Consider the following 22,686-nt stretch of genomic DNA (forward strand, 5'->3'; position numbering starts at 1 on the left):
CTTTTAACCTCATTAGTGTAGCAGTTGTGATTAATGATGGATTATCTTTCAACACGTTGGGACTGTTTTGTTACTCGGGATTTGCTTCTATCAGAAGGCTGTCCGCCACGTCTGGGTGGCTGAAGCTGACTGGATGCCATAAACGAGCCAGAGCAACGTCGGCCCAGAACAAGCGGTTCGGATTACTCAATCGCCGAGTGCCACATTTTCATTTTCTTCGTCTTAACAGACACGTACGTGTCCAGAGTACTAGCTGAAGACAGGAGAAACACAGCTGCGCACGTTAGCCGCCACGCCAAATTAATCAATTTTCAGACTGCTTCTTGTGACCTTTTAAAAATAATGTCGGTTGTAAATTAATGTATTTGTCCTAATACCCAATGATGCCTTAAAATTCTTATAGATTTTTTTCAAACAAAACATCTATATTTATGCCAAGAATTTATTAATTTTTAGATTAAAGATTATAGAAAAACACTTTATTTCCTCTCTCTGTGTGTGTGTGTGTGTGTGTGTGTGTGTGTATATATATGTGTATATATATATATATATATATATATATATATATATGTGTATATATATGTGTATATATATATATATATATATATATGTGTGTATATATATATATATATATATATATATATATATATATATAAAATAAACTGTCTATATATGTCTATATTTTAACCCTTCATATATTTTATAGAATATATTTCTGTTTCCCTGTTAAATGTGATTAATGGAGTAATGACGAAGTAATTCTAGTGGTAGCGCCTTTTCTGCTCGAGAAAGGAAAAAGGAAAACAAAACTCTTGTTACAGCGTGATGTAGTAACTGGGGAAGAGGTGAATGTGGACGTGTGCTTTAAGAAATTTCAGTTTCTTGCTTTGCTAGTGATTTCTTTGCATCTCTTGTTTCTATCCTGTTAATGTGTAGTCGGGTGATACGCATTACTAGAAGCGCAATTAATAAAATTACTTTACTTCTGAAACAATGTTCGTCAGCATAACATTCATTGCTGGCATTTGTGGTGAGCTGTGTATTCATATTTTCTATGTTCTTTACCTTCAGGTGTTTTTTATTTCATTTATTTTGTTATATGTCGCTTTGCTTGCTTACGTTGAAATCTTTCATGAGTGTCTATGATTTGCACGATTTAACATTTATCGGTGTGGTGTTTTTCAGACAATCCTTATGCTTTTGGGAGATGTGCTTTCCTTGTCTTAAGTATAAATTCCGGTCCTTTCTCTAAAACCAAAGACAAAATTCCTAAACGTTTTGACTAGTTGTTATGTTGTATATTTGATTACCGTTTACCGATTGTTGTGAAAAACATTGGTCCGTAATATTCCAAGATAACGCTTAAGGAAACAAAGTAACCATTAAAAACCTATCATTAAAAATCAACTTGTGTAAAAAGGCAGTAATACTTTAGTCAACGAATTAACTGAAAACTTTCGACAACTCAAGAATATTAGCCTGACTGAAAACGCAGAACAGTAACAACGGCGAATACATTTAGGCTACAACAGTTAATTTATTCTGAGATTTGTTTGCAATCTTCGCGTTCACAAATTACTCATTGCAATTAATGTAATTTGTATAAATAAAGCATGATGTTTATACATCGATATATAATGGGGTCGGTGTATTTGGCATTTACGATATTCCAATTATGTTGATAAAAAAATCATTTTTCATTCATAAAATTTTATTTTGAAGTAACCAGACTTGTATCAGATTTTGAGAAATACAGCTAGGCTATATGGAGCTGAGAGTTAACTAATGCTTCTTTAATGAGAAGGAACTGCATGGTATTTTGTCACGTATTAAATTACGTACGTATTACGTGTTTTTGGCAAGACTATTTCACCAGAGTGTTTAGCACAACGACTGGGAGGCGGCAGTAGGATAGGGTTGCTTTCCAACCGCGCAATCACAAAAACACAGGCTGCATTAAACAGCTCTCTATAAAAAAAAAAGTTTATCACATGACGTTTGACATGCGGCATATTGTTTTATACACTTCACTGTGGCAATATGGTTGATAATAGTTTAGTCGAGAGAGTTTTCATCACCTCACATCGTCGAAATTCCAGTTTAAGAATACGTTTAGGCTCCTATAAGACAGCTAGAACAATGACATACCAAAATATTTACTCATGTGCAGCACAACCCAAGAATGGTATTGTACGAAACTGTTTAGTCATCAGTAAGTTAACATTACAGAATATTCCGCAAATATTGTAGAACATATTATTTCATGATTCCAACTTGTCTACACGCGTTAATTGTAAATTTGTTGTAAGCAGTGCCAATGCACACTATCCGACAGCCGCCGTACCCTCCCTAAACCCTCCGTAAAGGCAATAATTACACTTTTTTGCTATCTTTGGTTCGGATCCGCCTTCTTTCTAAACTCATATGCCAATGAAAGTGCGGGTCTTCGGCGTCGTCTTGACAACTCGGGTGACGTGAATGATAACTCCGCCCACAGGCGGTGCAAAATTCTTAGCTGTCCAGCCATCAGCCATTACATCTCTGTGTATTCAAACGTAGTCGGCGGAGTGTCGTATTCCTAGGTTGGAAAGGGAGACCGTGTGCGGAAGGTTGGAAGCAGCCTTAAAATATAGAATATTCTTTCTCATACTTGTCGTATATTTCTGATTGGAGAAAAGTGTTGTTAGTAGAACGGCTAGGGACATTTTTCTTACCAAAATTTTTGAAGCATCAGTTTGTTTTTCTTTTCCCTCCTGGCGATTATTTCCCAAACTAACGATACCTAGCTAGCTAGGATTACGTAGTGCATCGGCGATCCAGACGCCTGAGAGGAAAATCTTTTTTTTTTTTTTTTTTTTTGCCTGAAGAATTTTTATTTTTCTTAAGAATCCCGTTTCTATTTAGATGGCAAGCTTCCCAGAGTTTGTAAATGAAAACGAAATAGGTAAGTTAAAACGTCAAACATTCTGATAATGTTTAATTTGACTGACAGTGCTCGGAAAAGGCTTATCCATTTTTTAGCATGCGCTGTATGACTGACAATGATGTGGAAGCTGCACGTACAACCCTGTAAAACTGTATCCAAAGATTTAATTAAAACCGAAGTAGTATTATATTCCCGTTTGTGTGCGCGAGTTTTTTTTCCTACTTGAGTGTGTTTTCGCGCACAGTCGCGACGAGCATTTTCTCATGCATGCATAGACCACGTCCCATTCCCCTCCCCCATCCTCTCGCTGCTCATCGCCGCAGCCTCCGCGATAGCTTTGCTGCAGCGTGACTCACATGCGCGGCTTGAGCAAACGTAGGGAAGAACGAAGCTCGCGACTTTCGATCGACTGAAGATGGGGACGTGACTTAGCGCGAGACGACGGCACGTTTTATTCCAACTGGGCTGGCGCGTGCGGGGTCCTCGAGGGAGCGAAGTGTAAGCGCGAGTCGCCGCTTTGAATTTTATTACCTACTAGTCAGTGCTGTGTAGTATTGTAGCTCCATTTATACTTTTCTGTCACAGAGGCGATGCGTATAAAACCAAGGTGATTTATATAGGAATCGTCACGTGCTGTGTGCTGACGCCTCATGACTGTTATTGAAATGAATCAGTTTATCGGAGTGTTGCATCAGAATCTTTATTGCTGCACGACCAATGCCGATTGGAATTTTTGTTGGCAAAGTCTGCCATTCTTAGAGACGACAATTAAAAACTAACAATTAAGGCATAAAAAGAGAAATAGATACAAGGCACAAATGTCCTGTACAGTAATAAAGTTTTATTATGGGTGTATATTGAAGAGGGTGTGACTTTATGGTTTGTTTCTGAATGTAGTATGAAAACAACATGTTTATTTATGGGGGAGGACTTGTGTTGGGGTGACAGTGTGACAATGTGCATAACGGCTTGTATCTGTCCTCAGGGAAGGCTAAGCTCATCGGGGAACTCCTAGTGTCCGCGGCTCCTTTCGACCAGAAGTCTGGAAGGGAGACGTGGGCTGTAGCCTTTGCTCCCGATGGCTCCTACTTGGCTTGGTCCCAGGGGCACCGTATCGTGAGGCTCCTACCCTGGTCGAAATGCCTGAACGACTTGTGAGTATGTCGCACGGCCCCGGAGGCACACGTATTTAACGATGGAATGGGAAGCGAAGCCACCACCCCAGAACACTCAGCCAGTCACAGTTTATTTAATGTGTGTGTTTATTTTCTTTCTCTCTCTATGAGGGTTTGGTCATTTTAGCAGGTTTTCCTTAGTGCAGTTCGTAATGTGCAATTCTGATCTGTAAATATTTTTCTGTAATACTACAAGATTCAGTTTTCAGGACATTCTATTAGCCACACTTGTTTGTCTGCACTATGTTTGTCTTTGCACTTCGTCTATTTTACCCCATATACAAGTTTATCTGTGCACTATATTCTAGCTGTTATATGCACCAGATTTTCCTAATGGGATCGATTGAAATCCTAATCTTGATCTTAATGGTTGCATTTAACCGGATGAAAGTAGAGAATAAGTAATAGTTTTGGCTCAGATGTCAGTGAGGTGGCAGGAATGTCACTGCTGGCATGGCTTACAGTCGCGGTATGTGCCGCCAAGTTGACTGGGAGCCCCTGGCTACTCTCTTGTTGCCCGTGCTGTTTTCCAGCAGGTTTTCGGTCCCCTCCTGGCAATGCGCTGTTGCGTCTCCCACGGTTGCAGGGCTGCATTCACTTTGGGAAGCCAGGTCATGCTCCCAAACAGTCTTGCACACTGGGATTGGGTACCACTTTTCAGTGGTTGATCAGCCTTGTCTGAGAATCAGGTTTTGTCCATCAGAGGTCACTTGATTTTTTGTACTGTTGCAGCCATCCATTGTGTCTCGGAGCTGTTTGCTCAAGAACGTTAACCCAGATAGAGACGGATTATAGTGCACGATGTTCAGAATGTGCCGTATGCTTAGTATGTTGTATCAAGGGCTGGTTTGGCCACTTTGTGTTCTAGTGTGTCTCTGTAAGTAGTTATTTGCTTTAAGTGTCCGGGATTTGTCCATTTAGATATCTGTTAAGAAGCACACCCTGTTGAGTTGTGTAATGGGATTTTTTTTTGTAGACCCCTAGCAGAATCTAGAGAATGTAAAGTAGCATTCTGTCCGAAGAGAATGCACCCTTCATCTTCAGATCCCTGCGGTCTGTTTGCCAGATTTGTATGTTTTTGTTTGGTATGATGCTTTGGCTGTAGTTTGACTGTAGTCTAAAAGATTGATCTGGTTGTGCAAACCAAAAAATAATCTGTGTTGTGTGGTTTTTTTCTTTGCCACTTGCTTTCTCCACATTGCAATACAGGTCGGACAGCGCATGAGAGTTAGTTACAGGTTTTTCTGGCTTATCTTGAAAGGATTTGTAAAAAGGTATTGTTAAAAAAAAAAAAAAAATGTGCATTTTGAAATGCTGCCATTGCATGACATGCAGTCAGAAAGACGCACGTTTTCAATTGGTGTTATGACTCAGCTTGACAGTTAAACAAGAAAGCGAGTGTCTGTACTACAGCTGTGTCATGGGCTGAGGTTTAAACTAGTTTCACATGTAAAATAGCAGGATAGCATTTCCCAATTCCCTCCTCGGGTTAATGATTACAAGTCACGCCGCTTCTGGGGGGCTTTTCCCCGCCCCTTCGACTGTGCCTTTCAGTTATGGCTGATGTAACTCTGACATTTCTGTGTTACTGCTCCCAAGTTGTTTACTGCCAGTCTAGCTTTTTTTTTTTGTTCCTCCTGGAGAACATGGAACCATAAAGAAGCTGCTGTGCTGTGGGGAGGCTGCCAGGGCCACGTGGTCAGTATTATCTGCTAGTCTGCGGGCCATGGCTGAGCCCATCCACAGTTAGCTCTTCCTGGCCCTTGGTGTTGAGCCCCCAGGAGGGGGAACAAGTGCCCCTTGTGAGACTGCAGACTTGAGTTGGGGAGTGGTTTTAGTTTTGGTTGGGTGCTGAGGGGCACCACAAGTTCTGTCCAGGGAAGGGGGCATCCCATAGAAACTGGACCGTCACCTAGCCATCGCAGATGCTCCCCGCGCCTTCTGGCACTGAGCACCTCCTTCATTTGTAGGTCTTTAGGATCTCGATGTCTAACGGCCTCAGTTCCTGTGCAGGAAGTTAGGAATGTTCCCCAGCGACCTCCTGGCATTTTTCTGTGGGTGTTGAAGGTCGCCATGGACTGTTTCTGGCGGAGACCGTCTGTTTCACGCTTTTTATTGGGTGGCAGCTCTGTACCCTGCATTTTTACAGGTATTAACCACCTGCCTGATGAATTGTGGGTAATCAGCACGGTGGGGAACCTGGCATTTGGATGGATTGATTTTCAGTATATGGCATTAGCTTTGGAGGAAGAGAGAGGCTTGCTGTGCAGTGCCAAAAGTTTTCATATTAAAGACAGTAAGAAATTCAAAATAAAAAAAACTGCAGAAGTAACGGGAAGCATTACGCCCCCCCCCCCCCACCCCTCCCCGACTGTCTCCACAGCACCGTCGGCAGTGCAGACCTGTCCAAGGTGGTCGCGGGGCCCCAGCGCCTGTCGCGGCAGCACAGCGACGGGCAGCTGGGTCGCAGCATGCCCTGCGAGCAGACCATCGACTGCGGCGACATCGTCTGGGGCCTGGCCTTCGGATCCTCCGTGCCCGAGAAGCAGAGCCGCTGCGTCAACATCGAGTGGCACCGCTTCAAGTTCGGCCAGGACCAACTGCTGCTCGCTACGGGCCTCAACAACGGGCGCATCAAGATCTGGGACGTCTACACTGGTGAGCCTCGTGCCCTTCCGCAGACGAGCCGTGGGGCTTTAGGTCCAAAAGCCGACCAACCCCCCGTTCGTGGCCAGTGCTGTACACTATGGGTTGTTTGCAGCACTAGTCACAATGAGGAATGGATTCCCCCGGTTAATTGGCCTCGGATGTGGCTGGGTTCCTTGCAAAAGAGAGGAAACGAACGTTCTTTCCAAACTGAAGACTCCTTCGGGCGGGAGCTTGGATTGACACGGCTTCTTGACACCTCTCTCCTGGCCCGTATCCCGTCTCCCCTGGGTGTAGGGTGCAGTGCCACGTGACTCCCTTGGTCACCATCCAACGGGTGTATAGACAGAGACCACAGGCGCTTCCAATTATGATCCCTCGCTGTAGCTCCGAACCAGAAACCCATGTCCCGCCCACACTCTCCTGTTTGGTGCCGTTTTATACCCCCTCCGGGTAAATTCCAATCTGAGGATTGGTTATTTTTCAACTTGTGCCGTCATTTTCAAGGCGAACAGAACAGCCCTAGTTTTGTGCAAGTGGGCCGGCACTGGAATCCATCTCTGATTGGTCAGAGGCCTAGGTATTATTTGCCCTGAGTTCTCCCTTAAGGGGCAGGTCCTTGCACAGCTGTCCTATTGGCTGTTGAGACTCCAGCAAGTGGGTTGCAGTTGTCACGCGATCTCTGCCAACATGTTTCAAGTCTGGCGCTTATCACCTCTATCTGGCATCCAGATCACGGTCTGTGCTGTGATCCTTAGCTCTGGAAATTCCCCGTAAGGCCTTGTAACCGATTCAGATATTTTTATTGTTTTTTTGCATGCATAGGCGTCATCACATTAATCACGGCAGTGTGTTTCATTCCCTGTGTGTGGTTTGTTGTTTGGAAAGTCGGCTTGATCCTCAGTTCCTTTGAGATTTCAGGGTGGCATTGGTGGCAACATCGCCAAGCTGCTTCTCCTGATGAAAACTGAGTAGATATAATCTTGCTGCAATTGGCACAGCGGTAAAAAAAAAAAGAGGATTATCGGGGATTAGCTTTGACAAGACAAATTGCTGTTGTCGTGTTCCTGCATCTCCCTAGGTCAGGTACATTTTTACGTGCAGCCAGAGACCGTGTTGGTGTGGGAGGGGCCCACTGCGCCTCACCATAACCCCAGGGTCATTGTTCTGGAAGTTCAGCCGTATTTTCTGTAATAATTGCCCCCCCCCCCCCACTTTTATTTTTTCCTGGGCAGGCAAACTGCTGCTGAACTTGATGGATCACACTGACATTGTACGAGACCTGACCTTCGCTCCCGACGGCAGCCTGATGCTGGTGTCTGCCTCCAGGGACAAAACGCTCCGCGTCTGGGACCTGAAAGACGACGGTAGGGGCCGTCGGAGCTGGGCCACCTGCACTGGAATATCGCAGATGCTGAGCAGCTTACGCTGCAGCTCAGGGAGAAATTGGTGAAGTGTCACAGCATAGGACCCCCCCCCCCCTAGTTTGCAGTGTAGTATTATGGAAAATGCTACATCCCAGGCAGTCCTGCACTTAATTCAGTGACTGGATGTTGCAGTGGGGGTACAGTGTACAGTGTTGGGGAAGTTACTCACAAAAGTAATCCATTACCGACAGAGGTGGAAAGTTCAGGTCCAGAAAGTACAAATCCAGACCAAGATTTTGTTTCAACCAACCAGTTGAGTATAAATAGTCACAAAACGCAAGCCTTGCATAGAAAAGCCTTAATTCCATAAAGGTGGCTGCAGGGAGAATTTTTCTTTGTTCTCAGTATTTGAATCGCCTGCAGTTTTTATTATTTAAAAGTTTTAATAAGCCAGGTCTTGTCTTTCAGGGAATATGGTGAAAGTACTGAGAGGCCACCAGAGTTGGGTGTATTGCAGTGCCTTCTCCCCCGATTCCGCTGTGCTGTGCTCAGTGGGGGCCAGTAAATCGGTACGTACCACGGTTCCTCTTCTCTTCCTCCTCTGTCTGCTCCCCCCCCCCCATCCCCAGAGTAACTCCATTTTACAGTGCTAGATCTGTCTTGCCAATGAGAGCCCGAATGAAACCTGTCGTGTTTTCTCCCCCCCCCCCCCCCCCCCCCCAAAGTAACGTTGTGCACGGTGTCATGAATTGCGCAATTTTGCCTTGCTTGAAGTTTTGCTTTTTTAAGATTAAAAAAAAAAAAAGCGTTAATTTTTTGCTTTTCGAGAAGCTGTTTAATCACACTGGCATGTAGCCCAGAGACTCTGCCGCACGTGTTTCCAAGGCCAATGATGTGTCTTACTCCTTTATTCATGTAATCATTCCTAGAGATAAACGGCAATAAATAATCCAGAACCATGTTTGACCAAAAAAAAAAAAACGAAAAAATCCACTAAAACTGAAAAGTGAGCAAGTATTTTTTTTGACAAAATCCTTCCATTTAGGATTTATTACACCTTAAGTGTAAAAATGCTCGAACGATTTGGGGTGGGCTGCTAATGTAGTCATGTGAGCCTTTTATGGTTCCTGGGAGCTCAGCAAAACATCTCTGTAAGCTTTGCCCCCCCCCCATCATGAGGTGGGCTCCATGGGCACCCCCATGTACTGGCAGAGCGCACTCTGTTAGGCTGTGTGTGTCTATAAGTGTCTTGCTCTCCCTGTCCCAGGTGGTGGCAGCACTGTGTGTGGTTGGTAGCGAGGCGAGCGCCGCGCTGGCTTAGCGCAGCCGGTGCGGACCGTGCCAGGGGACGCGCACTGCCCGCTCCCCAGGGGGCAGCCTTGCACCCACCGCAAGGCCTCCCGTACGTAGGTGCTGCTCCATGTCTGTCTACCAAATGCTCTCAGTTGCTTCCTCTGCAGGCTAGAACAGGAATCCAGTTGATAGTACCTCCTCCCTGAAACCCACACCCCTAACCCCCCCCCCCCCATCCACATATTTTTTTTTTTTTTTTTTTACTTAATATTAATTGCCTGGCTTGCTGTCAGTTCCACCCACCCCCCCCCCCCCCCCCCACCTTGGTAATTTTTAACTGAATTGCTCAGTAGATTAAAATTTTTCATTTGATCCCCCCCCTCCTGTAGAATATACTGACTAGCCTCCACTTTGGTTCGAACCTGCGGCCAGTCCATCCCGTGCCATCTTAGTCTTAGCTCTACAGTGCTGTGTTATAATAGCCTAGCTTAGCTCATTCTGTACCTGGGTCAGTAACATGGGGGGGTGGGGTACATTCTTCACAAATGAAATTAAAGGTTCTCCGTGCTCTGGTTGACTGCTTGCAAGAAAGATGTTAGGATGTTGCTGGAGTTACAGTTCCAAAATTTGCTTTGTTGGAGGCGTTGGCCTGTACGGAGGGCGGTACGACACTCCCTCACATATTTTTGCGGTGATTAAAAGGTATCTCCAAGGCTGAGTGAAGGCAAACAAGACCAGGAGACCTAACAAATCTGATCTCCCTGAGAGACGGCCGTAGGAATGCACAAATCTTGACGCAACGAGCGCACGAAACTGCGTCACTTTCAGAGGAGGTGCGTGAGTGAGCACAAGCTTTTGCCAGGGCGCCTTGCCCTTGGAATGCAGGCAGTCGCACGGAGCGCGGGGACCTTCGGTACCATCAGGAGGACTTGGAAGGTTCTAGTGCCCTGCTTGATGCAGGTTGTGTAACATTAAGTAGCATTTATCTGTAAGCTTAATCGGGAATCCTTTGCTCGAGTGCGCCGTGTGCAGGGTGTCGTCCCCCCCACCCCCTCCCCATTAACCTCTCCTTGAACGAGAGGTCAAAAATGTCACAATTATTCCACGACCGCAGTTCAGAGAGGCTAACTCTGTGGCGTGAGACCCGATGCGGCCGTGCACATGCGCAGCGCGCTGGAGCAAACGGTGTGGCGGGAGCCCGTGTTGGGCTGCGATGTCACGCGTGTGTGTGTTGCAGTTGTGTGTGTTGCCAGAAGCGTGTCTTTTGGCCATCAAATGTTCTTTTCTCTTGCAGTATCTGTTTCTCTTTGTAGACCTCCCCGGCCGGCCAAGCCTATTGTAAAGTGAACTAAAACTCAAAGGGGGAAACCAGTGGAGTAACAATATGTTACCATAAGTTACTACTTGTTTGTATATACATCTTTTTTTAATTTATATATTCCTTTATTTTTTCTGTAGTATGTACTGGCATATATCTCTAGACTTGTTCTTGTAAGATTCAATGCACTGCGCTTTGTTTAGTGGGGTGTTTTTGTAGAATTAATATGTTTAGAAGACTAGTCAAGTTATCTGGGGGGCAAAGTTGACTTCTGATCTTAGCATAAAGCCTGAGAACCTGTTAGCGGGCTGCTTTATGTTCACTGTAGTTTACATGTTTTTTTAACACTGTTCTACTGCTTTAGTATATCTTTGCTTTAGTTGCATTTATGTTTTAGTTGGTTAAAGACTACTTGTAATATTAAATGACACTGAGCACTTATTTTTTTCTAATTTCATGCGTAATTACATGTTTAATTCTCATTGGCTTACCATACTCGTAATTGAAACCATGGTATTTTAATTGTGCCTTTGTTGTAATTAGTTAAAATAACCCCCGCCCCCCAGCCGAGGCTCCGCCGTGGCCTATAACCTGGGCTGTTCTTGCCCGCAGGTCTTCCTCTGGGACATGGATAAGTACGTCCTGATTCGTAAGCTGGAGGGTCACCATAATGACGTGGTGTCCTGCGAGTTCTCTCCCGATGGGGCCCTGCTGGCCACGGCCTCCTACGACACGCGCGTCATAGTGTGGGACCCCCACGTGGGCTGCGTGCTGCTGGAATTCGGGTGAGTCACCGTGGGGCATCCCCTTCCGCCCCCCCCGACCAAACCTTGTTTGTGCTCCGCAGCCACCTGCGACTCAAACTGCAGCGCGACTCAGATGTTTATCTGTGTGTTGAGTTCACATTTGTCACCTGTAGGGGCTTTTGGTGTTTGACGGAAACCTTGCCTCTGTGTCTCTCCCTCCAGACACCTGTTCCCCCCCCCCTCACCCATATTCGCGGGGGGTGCAAACGACCAGTGGGTGCGCTCCGTCGCGTTCTGCCACGACGGCCTGCATGTGGCCAGCGTCACTGACGACAGGTACTGATCCGCAGCCCGTCTGCCTGATGTAACCGACCCCCCAACCACGGAGATTGTACCTGGTTGGGCGAAAATTAGTCAAAACATTTTACATGCCTTAATGGTTTTAAGGTAGCTCACATTTTAATTCTTTCTACATGCATTCTGTGTCCCATGTAGGCTGTAAAATCCTCATGTTTTGCAGCTTTTCTAAATCCTATCGGCTGTTTTTCCACTCCCTCCCTTTTCGGGTCCCATCCGCTTCCACGTAGAACAGTCTAGATTTCTGGCCTCGTAGAGTCACCCAGCTGTTCTTGTATGTGAGTGCAGGAGGAGTCAGTTGAGGTGGGGGGGGGCAGCGTTGAGACGGTGACTGGGTGAAATGCACTGTCAGTGTTTGCGTTTCTGCATGCGCGCATGCTATTACTGCAAAGAAATGTAGCATTGCCCTGCAAAGTATGTTTCTAAAAAATGGCCACTTTGTACTGTTATAAATTGTAAATCCTGGTTCTCTGACTTGCTTTTGTCAGTTAGACATGTAAGATGGTGTGTGAGCGAGCGTGTGTGTGCACATGCGCATGTGTCAGCTGTTGCTGGGCCCCCGCTCCGGCCGGTCATATGCCTCTCTCGTGATGGCCGTTTATCAATGTCCCCTTTCCGCCCTCCTCGATCCGGCCCCGTCTCCTGATTGGTGGGCTGCGGGGTTGCCTGGGTGGGAACCTTGCCGCAGGCAGCGTGTGTTTTTCATAAAATGGCTGAAGGAATGTTTTTTTTTTTTTTTTTTTTTTTGAGTTTTTAAACCCCCCCCCCCCGTTGCCAACTCTCCTCCCCCTTTTGCGAGAACAGGAGGGAAAAGCAGTGTTGCGGTTTTGAGGTTGAAGCCCTACGGCTCACTTGTTGCATAACTGCTGACTGATGTGTTTGCATGTTGCCGTTGTTTGTCGTTTATTTTCATCATCGTTGTTGTCCATTAGTGAGAATGTGACTCCGCTGCCTTCTCAGATGCGTGCCATAATTTTACGTGCCTCCCCCCGCAGGCTGGTCCGGTTCTGGAACATTGCTGAAGCATCTCCCCAGGCTATTTCCCCGCTCACCAATGGCCTCTGCTGCGCCTTCTCCACGGACGGCAGCGTGCTCGCTGCAGGGTGAGTCCTGAGCGAGCTGCACGCTGCTGCAGCATGCGATCATTTTTCATCACAACCCGGTTATCAGGGCCGGGAGTCCAAAACACAGGGCTGCGAGGTATGAGCAGGTTTCTGCTTGTCAGGCATGGCAGTGAGGCAGACCAGCAGCATGCGTACTGGTAATTCAGGTTGAGTAGATCGTCATAGTGCACAGATGACCTTTAGAACAAGATTTAATGGGGGGGCGGGGACACATTTACCCCATGTGCTAATACCAGTTGCCCAAACCATGCATGTGACTTCTCACTGGCCATCTTTAACGCACGCAAGGAAAAGTTTACTGGGAATTGTAGGAAAACGCCATTTATTGTACAAAAAGGCTGCATCTATTTATGAAGTAAATAAACTGAAATACAAATACTGTTATACATGAAATAGGCCGCATATAAAATCGCAGAATGGCGAAACGCTCTGCTGAACCGTCACGCATTTCCCCCGCAGCACCCGCGACGGCAGCCTGCACTTCTGGGCGTCGCCCCGGCGAATCGCCAGCCTGCAGCACCTGTGCCGGATGGCCCTGCGACGGGTGATGGCGACCCCGCAGGTGCAGACTCTGCCCATGCCTGCACGCATGGTGGACTTCCTATCTTACAGGATCATCTGACGCTGCCTGCGTGCTTCAGACCGGTTAACCTCCTCATGGAAGGTTTTTTTTTTTTTTTTCCTTTCTGTTCGCTCGATTCCCATGCAGTACTTGTTGACCTTTTTCATCTGTTTTGTATTTATTTATTGGGGTTTGTTGTATGATCCTGGGCGTGTCCGTGTGCATCCTTACGGTTCTTCCGGAGATGTCGGTTGCTGTAAGTTGTTTCAGAGGTGCGTGTCACCCTTGGGGTGGCGTCCTCGTCCGCAGTCTCCCATCACCCCAAACACAACCCTGAGCAAGACGAACCTTGTTCATAAAACACCAGATTACAAGTGATCCACAATGGCTTACTGGACTGACATGCGGTGGGAATCTCCTTCCAGAGGTGCAGGAATATGCGGGCGCTTGTGGAAGGAATGGGTGTGAGTTTTTGGAGGGGTCACTGGATTGCCCAGCTGCACCCCGGAGCACTGCCTAGCCCCCCCCCCATCTGATGCCTGCACACCCACTCCGTTCAGTTGCCCCTTAAAACCTCTTACAGCTCTTAATTTGCTGCCCCCCTGCTTCACTGATGTTCGATCGCCTGCCCGCCCAGTCAGGGAGAAATGGAGGGATCTTCGGTTTATATATATTTTTTTTATACCTGTATAGAACTCTGTAAAGACAATTGTATCCATTCAATTTGTATATAGTCGTATATCAAAGCTTTTCATGTTACACTGCTGTAGTATTTTTAAGTCAATTGTATAGAGTTATCCTTGTTTGTACAAATGTTTGCATATCAATGTTTCCTTAATGTGACATGCGTGTAAGAACGGCAGGTGAATGACAGACATCAGGTTTTTGTTTGTTTTGTTTTTGACATTGCTCAGATTGCAGTAACATTGCTCATCCTGTTTTCTGCTTTTTGTTTTTTATTGTTTTTGTTTGTATATACATATAAAATGTGTTTTTTTTTGTTGTTTTTTTTTTTTAATGCACAGGTGGGCCGGGAACATGTTTGGTTTCGCACAGATCCTAAAGGGAGTTCTTGGGGGAGCCTTTGGGCCTTTGCTTGTTTGTGTGTTAAAAGCTACCTCCGGAAGTCACTGAAGTATGTTGACGTGCATGTTTATGTTCAGACGTCAATGCACTAGTCATTTTTTTTGTTCGAGCGCGATGTATGGTTTTGGTCTTGGGAGAGTTTCTGAAAGGGCAATTGGATATGCAGTTATGATGTTAGTAGATGCTGGACAAGGGCTTAGGGAAATTAAATGTGAAATGGCACAGTAGTTGGAGGAGTTTAGCTGACTCATTTTGGCAATAAGCATGTCACTATTCTTAGAGCTGATTCCAAAGCTGCTCTTACCTGCAAGACCTATGTGACAGTGATTTTGTGTTCATTCAGGTTTAAAACATTAAAACTTGAAATTCTTTGGTGTAAACATTTAACAAACAGCATCATTAGTAAGGCGTTGCTAAAATGAAGCGTGGGGCAAAAGTACAAACTTTATTTTTGTTAATATTTTTTGTTGGTTTGATACTAGAAAACTGCTGGACTTTTGTTGCCAAACAAATTTTAGTGTGAATATTATGAACATTTCAACGAAAAGTACTCAAATCATTCTGTATGCAGCAGTAACTGTTGCAGATAATCAAAATTAAATGAATGTATATTTTTTTTCCATTTACTTACGTATTTTTGCATTTAGTCTTAATAAAATTCTGCCCATAAATCCCAGTGTCCTCCATGGGTTCTTACTAAGCTTGCAGTCACAAATTATTTTTCATCGATTCTACCTGGGGAGGCCCAGGTACAGTGTAATCAGCTGGAGCAAGAGATATACAAGGATTTCACATCCATGCATTGCTGGTTGGTTTAGGTGGGTTTGTTTTTCCTTGTTTGATTTCACAATGTCATATTATTTTCAGGCACTGGCTCTCAAATCCTCTCAAACCACTTCACTTTTTAAATAGACACTCCTCTACTTACGAACTTTCAACTTATGAACTTTCAGACGTACGAACGAAGAGGACCGTAAATCCAAATTGTGTTCCTTGGCCTCCCGTTTCCTGTCCGCAACATGAATTTTTTTTCTGCGTACCAATCCCTCCTAGTGCGACTTTTGGCCGCTACTCCGTAGCGTTCGTACTCCCAGCATCCTAGCTCTTTGTACTTGCGTATACCCTTAAAATAATGTTGAATGACTTAAGGACATTTCTAGTTACGAACGGCCGTTCGGAACGTAACTCATTCGTAAGTAGAGGATCGTCTGTATTTTCCCTCTTGCTGAGGTTGGGGGGTCTATGCTGGGCTCTTGAGGCTGCAGCCTGATCACCTTCCACCCCCTTATCTACTACAACACTGCACAGATCAAACATCTTGTCAGCTGTAGGAGCGTAATGCCTTGGACTTGCTGTAACCAGCTCAGATTGTGCGGAGATAACGCCGGCCCAGTGGCTGTCTCAAACCTCGAGCATACGACCGTCACAGCTGCCGATGAGACATCTGTGCTGTCATTTCCGAGGGCTGATTTTCCGCTCATGAATAAAACCGACTTCGTACTGTGAAATGAAGTAATTCTGGAAATCGGATTTTCCTTTGGAGAAGCTCACCCCACCCCTCCCCCACAAAGGTTAAAAAAAATCATTTACAGCCAGGTTTGTTATTGAAGAACAGTTTGTGCAGTCAGGTTAAATATTAAGGAGTCAAATGATTAAGTTAGACAGGAAAAGGTCACAAGAATGTGAGTCATTTGTCGAGCGTGAATCGTGACTTTGGAATACCGCTGTGAACCTTTACCCTTAAGGGCCACAGAAGGGTCACGCTGGGCACAAACCTTTGCTAATATTTCATTTTCATATCCCAATTAAAGAGCTCAGCTTGTTGGAGATGCCATATAGTAAAGCATATTTATTCAGGTAATGAAGATGCACCAAATGGACAAGACTATTGGGACACACCTCTGAGTCACTGAATTAAGGTGTTTCATTCAGACTTATTGCCACAGGTGTAAAAACCAAGCATCTAAGCATGGCATGGTACTGTGTCAGTTTGGATGATAATGGGTATGAGGCACATTACATACGTTGTGAGGGAGAGTCAGTTACGGCACTACGGCCATGTGGCGCGTTTCCCTGAGGGTGATCCGGCTCACAGGGTCCTCATTGCTGAGGTCCCAGGCGGCTGGACCAGGCCGAGGGGACGCCCACATAACACCTGTCTGCAGCAGATAGAGGGTTTTTTCCAATGGGTGGGACTGGACCACATGTCGGCCTGGGGGGGCCGAGGGGGGTAAGTGGTAAGCGTTTAGAAACCACACACTCAGCAATGAGGTGGTAGACCACGTAAAGTAACAGCGGAATTACTGAGTTCTGAGCTGCGCAGTGCATGAAAGTCGCCGACACTCTTGACTCAATAACTGCAGAGTTCCAAACTTCCTCTGGTATTAAGCCCAGCAAACCGGGAGCTTCATGGAATGGACTTCCATAACTGAACAGCAGCATGCAAGCTTCACATCACCAAGCACAATGCCAAGCGTGAGATGGGAGTGGTGTAAAGCATGCTGACGCTGGGCTCTGGAGCAGTGGAAACGCGTTCTGTGGAGTGAAGAATCACACTTTTCTGTCTGTCAGTCTGATGGAGTCTGGGTTTGGCGGATGCCAGGAGAACGTTATCTGCCTGACTGAATTGTGCCAACGGTATAGTTTGGTGGAGGAGGGATAATGGTATGAAGGTGCTTGTCAGGAGTTGGGCTAAGCCCCTTAGTTCCAGGGAAGGGAACTCTTAATGCTCCTGCATACCAAGACAATTTCTATGCTTCCAACTTTGTAGGAACAGTTTGGGGAAGACCCTTTTCTGTCCCAGCATGACTGTGCTCCAGTGCACAAAGCAAGTTCCATAAAGGTCTATAAAGACATGGTTTGTTGAGTTTGGCGTGGAAGAACTTAACCGGTCTGCACAGAGCCATGACCTCAGCCCCTTCAATCACCTTTGGGATGAGCTAGGATGGAGATTGTGAGCCAGGCCTTCATGTCCAATATCAGTGCCTGACCTCACAAATGCTCTTCTAGATGAATGGACAAAAATTCCCAAAGACTCAGTCCAAATTCTTGTGGAAAGCCTTCCCAGAAGATTGGCAGCTGTTATGGCTGCAAAGGGAGGACCGACTCCATATTGATCCCTATGGATTTTGGATAGGATGTCATAAAAGTTCCTGTGGGTGTAATGGCCAGGTGCCCCAATACCTTTGTCCATATAGTGCAGTTTGCTGTTTAATTGGCTCCCGTCTCAGATCTTATCTCACTAGTCATGTGGCTTAGTAATTACTGTTTTCCCAGGAACAGAAAAAAATCAGTCTTTGCTTTTTTTCCCAGCATGGCCAGAAAGCGGATGTCAGGCGTCCCTGGGTTCCACCTGACTGGCACTACCTGTACTTGCCTGCTGTGTTTTCCATGACGAAATAACGAGGGGTGAATATTTACAGTCTGTGAGAAAAAGTGACAGCTCAGTGATGGGGGAGGTTTGCTGTTGTACCCTTGAGGGACCAGCTTAACTGACTACTCCCCGAACAGCTTCGGTAAATACACAAACAGTAAAACACCAAGCGGATGCAGTTTATATAAATGCATCATTGCTTTCAGTAACGTAACAAGCGGTAGACAGAGACACGTGGCTGGCGTCATAAAATTGCGAGGAAGGGCGTTCAGAGTCCGCCCGAGAAGCAGCCGTATCTCTGCCACTGCACTATCGTCCCGTGCACAGTCTGCAAAACAGGCCGCCTCGCTGTCTGCAAGACAACCATTTACATAAACATACCGGAAGGGGGCGTCATCGTCAAAAAATGTAATCGGAGCTCAATAGCGCCGCTGTACGCAAGTAGGATACTCAGTTTAGTCAGTGCGGGTCGCTAGCCTATAAACTATTTGCACTGCTACTCATTGTACAAACACAGTTGGCTGATACGTGTCCTTATCTGCTTATCGTAGTTTGAAATTAATTGGAATAAGATGCGTGTCTGTAAAGCTTGTTGTACAAGATGATAGCTGTATTAAACAAAGATAGCACAGTGTGCCTTAAACACTTGATATTAACCGACTGGACGGAAACAGTTAAGAACAGGAAATGAGCAGCGATCAGTGAACTAATTTCACGTAATTGACGATTATATTTTGAAAGTGCGCATATAACCAAATAAATAATAACAATGATTTCAACCTTATAATTTATGGTAACCAGATAATCCATGTCAAGGAGGACACTTTGGACTAGGAACTGATTTCTAAACTACCGCGTTAATTAGGAAAAGATTCATCTACCTGTTTTGAATTTAAGACACTTTTCTGCTTTGGTCATATTTTTACTGCTAAATTGCAATATATTACCATGATCCCCCGTTTCACAATTATAAAAACCCACTCCGTACCTGTGTACTAATAAATGACATTGTTAGCCTGTAAATAGCAATTTTGGAATATTTTCCCACTAGGAAATAATACCAGAGTTTTCAGATAACTGATGGTGAAGAAGAGACTATGTGCGTTTTCTGTTCTGATTGACTGGCATATGGAAAGACAGCCCATCCAGTTTCATCTAAATCAGCTCGTGGCCATTCTCCACATTCCTATCCTTCCTCCAATTGTGGAAACTTCCTGTCACTTGGCCCATTGACCCACTGCTGTTGAGTCACTTCCTGTCACACCCCTACCCCGGATCAGTCCTTGCACTCTCAGCCACCAGACACAACCCCTCCTGTTCACAAGGGGGGGGGGGGTCTCATCGGGAACAGCTTAGCGGCTCCCCCCTGCTGAAGCCCTCTGGATGCTCTCATTAGATTAACTCTGAAAGTTATCTGGGTATCTGAGTCAAAACAGAAAAACATCTTCAGCATCAGCGCTAAAGAAACTAATTTGTGAAGGTGTTAAAGATATTAGCAGATTTGTCTACATGTCTCACTGCTCTTACTCTTTTTGTAGAAATTAAATAATCATCTCACTAATTCTGGGAAAAGTAATTTATCTAGTACATCTATGCAGCGATTTATCTAATGGAATCTGACTCTTTGCCAATTGGTAAATTCATATTATCAACACCAGAGGGCACAATGTTCATATAAAACAAACCATTAACGCTGGGCACATTGATTATGACCAGTTAGCATTGGAGAAACGCAGACACCACAAATTCCTGACTGATTCTGATCCTGTTTAGCGTCCTCTGTCGTCCGTAGTTCTCAGTCATGTAGGACTGGATATCAAAAGTCACATTTTCCGAAACGCGGTTATGAAAGCCAAAGCTGCTGGGTTTACTGGGCGCTGCCAGTCACCAACAGTTTGAACCCACATCCCAGTGGTTACTACCTCGGTTTCCATGAGACTGAGTCACATGGTGGCTGGGAAGGTGCGATCATCCCGACCACAGTGGTTTTCCGCCTCTTCAGCCGCCACGTGACTCTCCTGCTGCCGCTGGTTGTCTGCTGGTCCTTCCTCACACCTGCCTTCCAGATGGCCTGCAATCCACACCCCAACCTCATAGCCGTGCTGCTGCTTTGCCGTCTCCAGCCATTTGAACCCGTCGCCAGACGCCACTGGTCCAAGGCTGGCTTTGTTTGTGCCCCCCCCCCCCCCCATTCCCCTCTACATCAAGCCCAGGAGGCGGCAGATGGACCGCGGAACTCTTCATGATATGAAACCACCGTGGCAGTTCCCTGGTGTCCTCTGCCAGGTCTTGCCTAAAGACCTAAGTGAGGAGGGCTTGTATGTTCTTAGGTAAGTGAAGACATCTGAGCATTGCCAAGACCTTCTGTATGTCCCTCTGCCTCATATCTTTCTAGCTGGATGTGTTGGCATATATGCCCTGCAGTACTCTCTCCCTCCCCCAGAAGCACAGGAACATCAAAGAATTCTGAAGCAGTCCAGTTCCAGGATCCCGGATGCTTAATGGCAGGACTGGCCATCTGATGCAATCCTCCGGTCTGGAGCCCAGATGGAGGTGAAAGCCAAGTTCTGCATCTCCTTGCAGGGAGGTGATGATCTCCTTAGGATTTGTGTGCTAGACCTGTCTGTATGCTAGAATGCCAAAAGGACTGGAGAGTCCCTGTACCTCCTTTTGGAAAGTATTCCATTAAGCGCTCAGATCATCCTTAACGAGATTAACAGCCGATGGAGGAGAACCTGCCAAGTATGCAGGCCTGGCTGGAAAGTGCTGCTTGTTCAAAGCGATTGTTTCAAGGGTTGAGCACCAGCCAGACGTGGGGGGGGGGGGGGGGGTAGGGGTGGCGGGGGGTGGATGGTGACTTCACAGGTGGACTTGAACCACAACAGAGGTACAGTGCGTCATTAACGTGTGAGCAGGTCATCAGACTGAGGTGAGAGGACAGATTGGACCAGGCAGCTGGTCAAACCTCTGCATGCCCTCCAGCCTGAGGCATGTCTGATTCAGCAGGGCCTGTTCAGCCATGACACTCGTGCTGGGGAGGGGGTGGGGGGGGGGTAGAGCTGTGTGCTTCACCATTATGTAATTCAGCTCTGTGTGATCCAAGTAACCTCAGCATTTAGGGGAAAAACATACACAAATGTTGTAGTATCAAAGACTGTATGGGTAAAAGACCCCCTTCTTTTCCACGGGTGGGGGGGGGGAGTGGCTCTGTGCCTCAGATCAGAAGGTCGATCAGAACTGAAGACCTGGTACAATGCTGTGTAGTACTGCCTTCACAGAGCAGTGCAAACTGGCTCTAACCACAATGAAGGAGCAGAGGGAGGCCTTGGTGCGCAACTGAGCGAGAGGATAAATATATTACAGTGTGTAGTTTGAGAAACAGGCGCCTCATAGGTCTTCAACATCCTTAAATAGTACCTGCAAAAGACCAGTGTCACCAGCAACTGTGTGGATGCTGGACTGCTGGGCAGAATTACAAAGAAAAAGCCGCATCTCAGAATGGCCAATCAAAAGAAAAGACTGAGATGGACAAATGAACACAGACGCTGGACAGAGGAAGATTGGGAAAAAATGCTATGGATAGACGAATCTAAGTTTGAGGTGTTCGGATCCTAAGAAGAACATTTGTGAGACGCAGATCAAATGAATTGACGCTGGAGGACTGCTTGATGGCGTCTGTCAAGCATGGTGGAGGCAATGTGATGGTTTGGGGCTGCTTTGGTGATGGTAAAGTGGGAGATTTGTACAAGGGATCTTGAAGAAGGAAGGCTGTCACTCCATTCTGCAACGCCATCCCATACCCTGTGGACGGCACTTAATTGGAGCCAATTTCATCCTACAACAAGACAGTGACCGAAACACAGCTCCAAACTATGCAGGGACTATTTAGGGAAGAAGCAGTCGGCTGGTGTTCTGTGTATAATGGAGTGGCCAACACAGTCACCTACTGAGCTGTTATGGAAGCAGCTTGACCGAATGGTACATATGAAGTGCCCATCAAGCCAATCCAACTTGTGGGAGATGCTTAAGGAAGCACGGGGTGAAATCTAGTCAGATTACCTAAAAACTACATCTAGAATGCCCAAGGTTTACACGGCTGTAATTGCTGCAAATGGAGGACTCTTTGATGAAAGCAGATGGTAGTGTGTGTGTGTGTGTTAGCGGTCTATTTGTCTCAAAGGAGAGCAAGGTGGGAATACATGAAAAGAAGCAGTCCAACGTACCGGTAGTTGTACTCATGCAAATATCACATAACGTTTCATTTCTGTTCCCTGACACGAAAAGGGTTAGACTGCACCTCCTATGACAACTCTGAAATAAGAGGAAGGTGACACCTCAGGGATTTTAGTGACCCTCCCTTGGGTTTCTCCATGGTTAGTACAAGGCTGCCCTTGGGAGGGAGGTACAGCAGACATCTGCATGCCCAGGCACACAGGAAGCGGCATGCATCACACACCCTGTGGTACTGATAAAGCATGTCAGAAAATGCGACGAGCAGGCCCAAATTTATGACACCGGCACGTCACAAAAAGGGTGTGAGGCGGAGGAAAAGGTGGTGGTGCAGGAGAATCAGCCTCGAACCCCAGCGCCGCGGAAGCAGGCGGTGCGCTGGCGCCCTCACGGGGAAGGACGGCTCCGACTGCCTCCACCTGCTCGCGATCCAGATGCAGGACTGGTGACATCATGGGGAAAAAGCCGCACGGCAGTAAACAA

General features: G+C 46.1%; 1 protein-coding gene across 3 annotated transcripts; it reads left to right on the top strand.

The window, feature by feature from the left end:
- Window positions 1-691: 691 nt before the first annotated feature.
- wsb1 (WD repeat and SOCS box containing 1) lies at window positions 692-15,271 on the top strand. 3 transcript variants are annotated; one of them, XM_023823205.2, is made up of 9 exons: window positions 692-1,030; window positions 3,912-4,080; window positions 6,485-6,759; window positions 7,983-8,114; window positions 8,583-8,683; window positions 11,338-11,510; window positions 11,694-11,807; window positions 12,824-12,931; window positions 13,412-15,271. In XM_023823205.2, exons 1-9 carry the CDS (start codon window positions 994-996, stop codon window positions 13,572-13,574), a joined length of 1,272 nt encoding a protein of 423 aa, XP_023678973.1. In that variant the 5' UTR covers window positions 692-993; the 3' UTR covers window positions 13,575-15,271. The 3 variants fall into 3 exon arrangements, with proteins under 3 accessions (XP_023678973.1, XP_023678972.1, XP_072557233.1); XM_023823204.2 differs by lacking the exon at window positions 692-1,030 and adding an exon at window positions 1,945-2,944; XM_072701132.1 differs by lacking the exon at window positions 692-1,030 and adding an exon at window positions 2,968-3,424.
- Window positions 15,272-22,686: the final 7,415 nt, after the last annotated feature.

This window comes from Paramormyrops kingsleyae, chromosome 17 (assembly GCF_048594095.1).
Source record: "Paramormyrops kingsleyae isolate MSU_618 chromosome 17, PKINGS_0.4, whole genome shotgun sequence".
NCBI classification, from domain to species: domain Eukaryota; kingdom Metazoa; phylum Chordata; class Actinopteri; order Osteoglossiformes; family Mormyridae; genus Paramormyrops; species Paramormyrops kingsleyae.

What these genes read in the sequence shown, in the direction of transcription:
- wsb1 (XM_023823204.2), top strand. Translation starts at nt 2,905, where the DNA reads ATGGCAAGCTTCCCAGAGTTTGTAAATGAAAACGAAATAG. An exon ending in TGTAAATGAAAACGAAATAG is followed by an intron (nt 2,945 to 3,911) that starts GTAAGTTAAAAC and finishes ATCTGTCCTCAG; the next exon opens with GGAAGGCTAAGCTCATCGGG. An exon ending in TCGAAATGCCTGAACGACTT is followed by an intron (nt 4,081 to 6,484) that starts GTGAGTATGTCG and finishes CTGTCTCCACAG; the next exon opens with CACCGTCGGCAGTGCAGACC.